Source organism: Sinocyclocheilus anshuiensis, unplaced genomic scaffold, assembly GCF_001515605.1.
Source record: "Sinocyclocheilus anshuiensis isolate Anshui unplaced genomic scaffold, SAMN03320099.WGS_v1.1 scaffold218, whole genome shotgun sequence".
NCBI classification, from domain to species: Eukaryota; Metazoa; Chordata; class Actinopteri; order Cypriniformes; family Cyprinidae; genus Sinocyclocheilus; species Sinocyclocheilus anshuiensis.
The window spans coordinates 1,151,495-1,153,610 of record NW_015547665.1 but is presented as its reverse complement, the minus strand read 5'-3'; the positions used below and the strand labels follow the sequence as shown (position 1 = coordinate 1,153,610).

Below are 2,116 nucleotides of genomic sequence, written 5' to 3'. Positions count from 1 at the left end.
CGCTGAGCGCTTGTCAAAATATTCAGAATATTCAGTGTTTTCAACCATATAATGCTTATTTTAGGTTTCAGACATTTAAATACACAGCGAAACCATACCATACATTTATAGTTTGTAAAATACGTGCTGATTTCTATGGAAATGGCAATAATGATCATGTTTTTATTGATATCATATACAGATTGTGTAGGTAACTATAAAGTTTACTCTGCTCTTCTCCCAGTTTACCGGAGACCTACTTTAACATGTTTCGGTAGGAGAGGATGAATTTGCGTGTTGTAAATCCCACAGCTCGGATGCAGCGCGAACTAACATGGCGACGCCCATCACCCGGTATGGATCAACTAACACGGTCGACATAAAAGTGTTTAAACTACCGAATAGATTTACTTGCACATATTTCAGAATCGGAATATCAGATATTTCATAATATAGTGAGCATGTTTGTGAATATTTTGAATAAAACAGGAAAAAATAAATAAAAGCGATCCATGTGTCATACAGAGCTATTGTGGCTGCGTTGTGTCACATGACAAGCATGACGCGCCGCCATGGAAACAGGCAATACATTCTAAAATAACGGTCGCCTAAAAAAAAACTCACGCTCGGGGCTCAGCTAGAATATTTTTAACTCACGTGCGAAAGGGTTAAATAATATTGATTATCATTGTATATTTGTGTGTGTGTGTGTGTGTGTTTGTAAAATGGCACAGTTATATAAATATCTGAAACTGTACTATATATATATATTTATTTATTTATTTATTTACATTTTTATTTTTTTATCAGTCTGGCGAGTAAACAAAAAAATTTACTAGCCAATGGCGATTCAATTGCCAAGGTGTCCGTAGAGGGCTGTCCAATGAGGAACATTTTTCTATAGTAAAAGAATCTTTGTCACCATCAGAAGCCTATTTCTGCTAAAAAAAAAAAAAAAACACTCCCCATTCACACAGCTTAGTGGAAACAAACTGAAAAATATTGGCACATGAACTCTTGGTCTTTACACTGTTATCCATCTCCCCGCCCGAAACTCTGTGTCAATTTATGACAGCCCAACATAAATTACATGAGCTCACCACGGTGTGTAGGACGCTGCAATAAAGAAATAGATCACCATCCTGTCGCACATGTGGAAACAGTGCTCAACTGATCTAAAAAGTAAAGCAGCACTTATTAGATTTCACTTTTCAAGTACATGTGTAATTAATAACGGGTAAAAAGCTGGATTATCAGTTAGGCCTTAAAGATGATATGAACACAAGTACACTTAAATGCTTCCAGCTACACAAGCTCAAATTCATGACACGAAACAAAACACACTTGCAGCTCACTAGAAAGACATTCATGTTCAAGTGTCTGGATTCACATTACACAGACTGAAATGTACTAATCAAAAAGCTGATTTGGCTCATATGAAAGCCTTACCGGAGATGAGACTTCTTCCAGGAGACAGTATGGAAAACTGTGGATATGATGAAAAGGCTTGATAGTCCCGCTCCATACAGCCATGCTGAAATCTCCTCCCAGTGGTCATCAGATAAGAGGTACAACAAGATCCCACCCACAATGCTGGGAAAGATCCAGAGCTGAGAATAAAATACAGTCACAGATAATTTAAATACAACATGTTCATCAATGACATTAACTGTAGACTATAGGAAATAATTTCAAAACAAAGGTAGGGCATATATATATATATATATATATATATATATATACAGTATCTCACAGAAGTGAGTACACCCCTCACATTTTTGTAAATATGTTATTATATCTTTTCATGTGACAACACTGAAGAAATGACACTTTGCTACAATGTAAAGTAGTGAGTGTACAGCTTGTAGAACAGTGTAAATTTGCTGTCCCCTCAAAATAACAGCCATTAATGTCTAAACCGCTGGCCACAAAAGTGAGTACACCACTAAGTGAAAATGTCCAAATTGGGCCCAAAGTGTCAATATTTTGTGTGGACACCATTATTTTCCAGCACTGCCTTAACCCTCTTGGGCATGGAGTTCACCAGAGCTTCACAGGTTGCCACTGGAGTCCTCTTCCACTCCTCCATGACGACATCACGGAGCTGGTGGATGTTAGAGACCTTGCGCTCCTCCAC

General features: G+C 37.6%; 1 protein-coding gene across 3 annotated transcripts in view; it reads right to left on the bottom strand.

The window, feature by feature from the left end:
* Positions 1–2,116, bottom strand: part of LOC107702546 (monocyte to macrophage differentiation factor 2) — a 15,476-nt gene that overhangs the window by 5,324 nt on the left and 8,036 nt on the right. For all 3 annotated transcript variants that reach the window (XM_016504898.1, XM_016504899.1, XM_016504897.1), the window contains exons 3-4: positions 1,429–1,589; positions 1,080–1,154 (exon numbers count right to left, since the gene is read on the bottom strand). In XM_016504898.1, the coding sequence (XP_016360384.1) occupies positions 1,080–1,154; positions 1,429–1,589 (236 nt within the window). The remainder of the gene's footprint in view (positions 1–1,079; positions 1,155–1,428; positions 1,590–2,116) is intronic.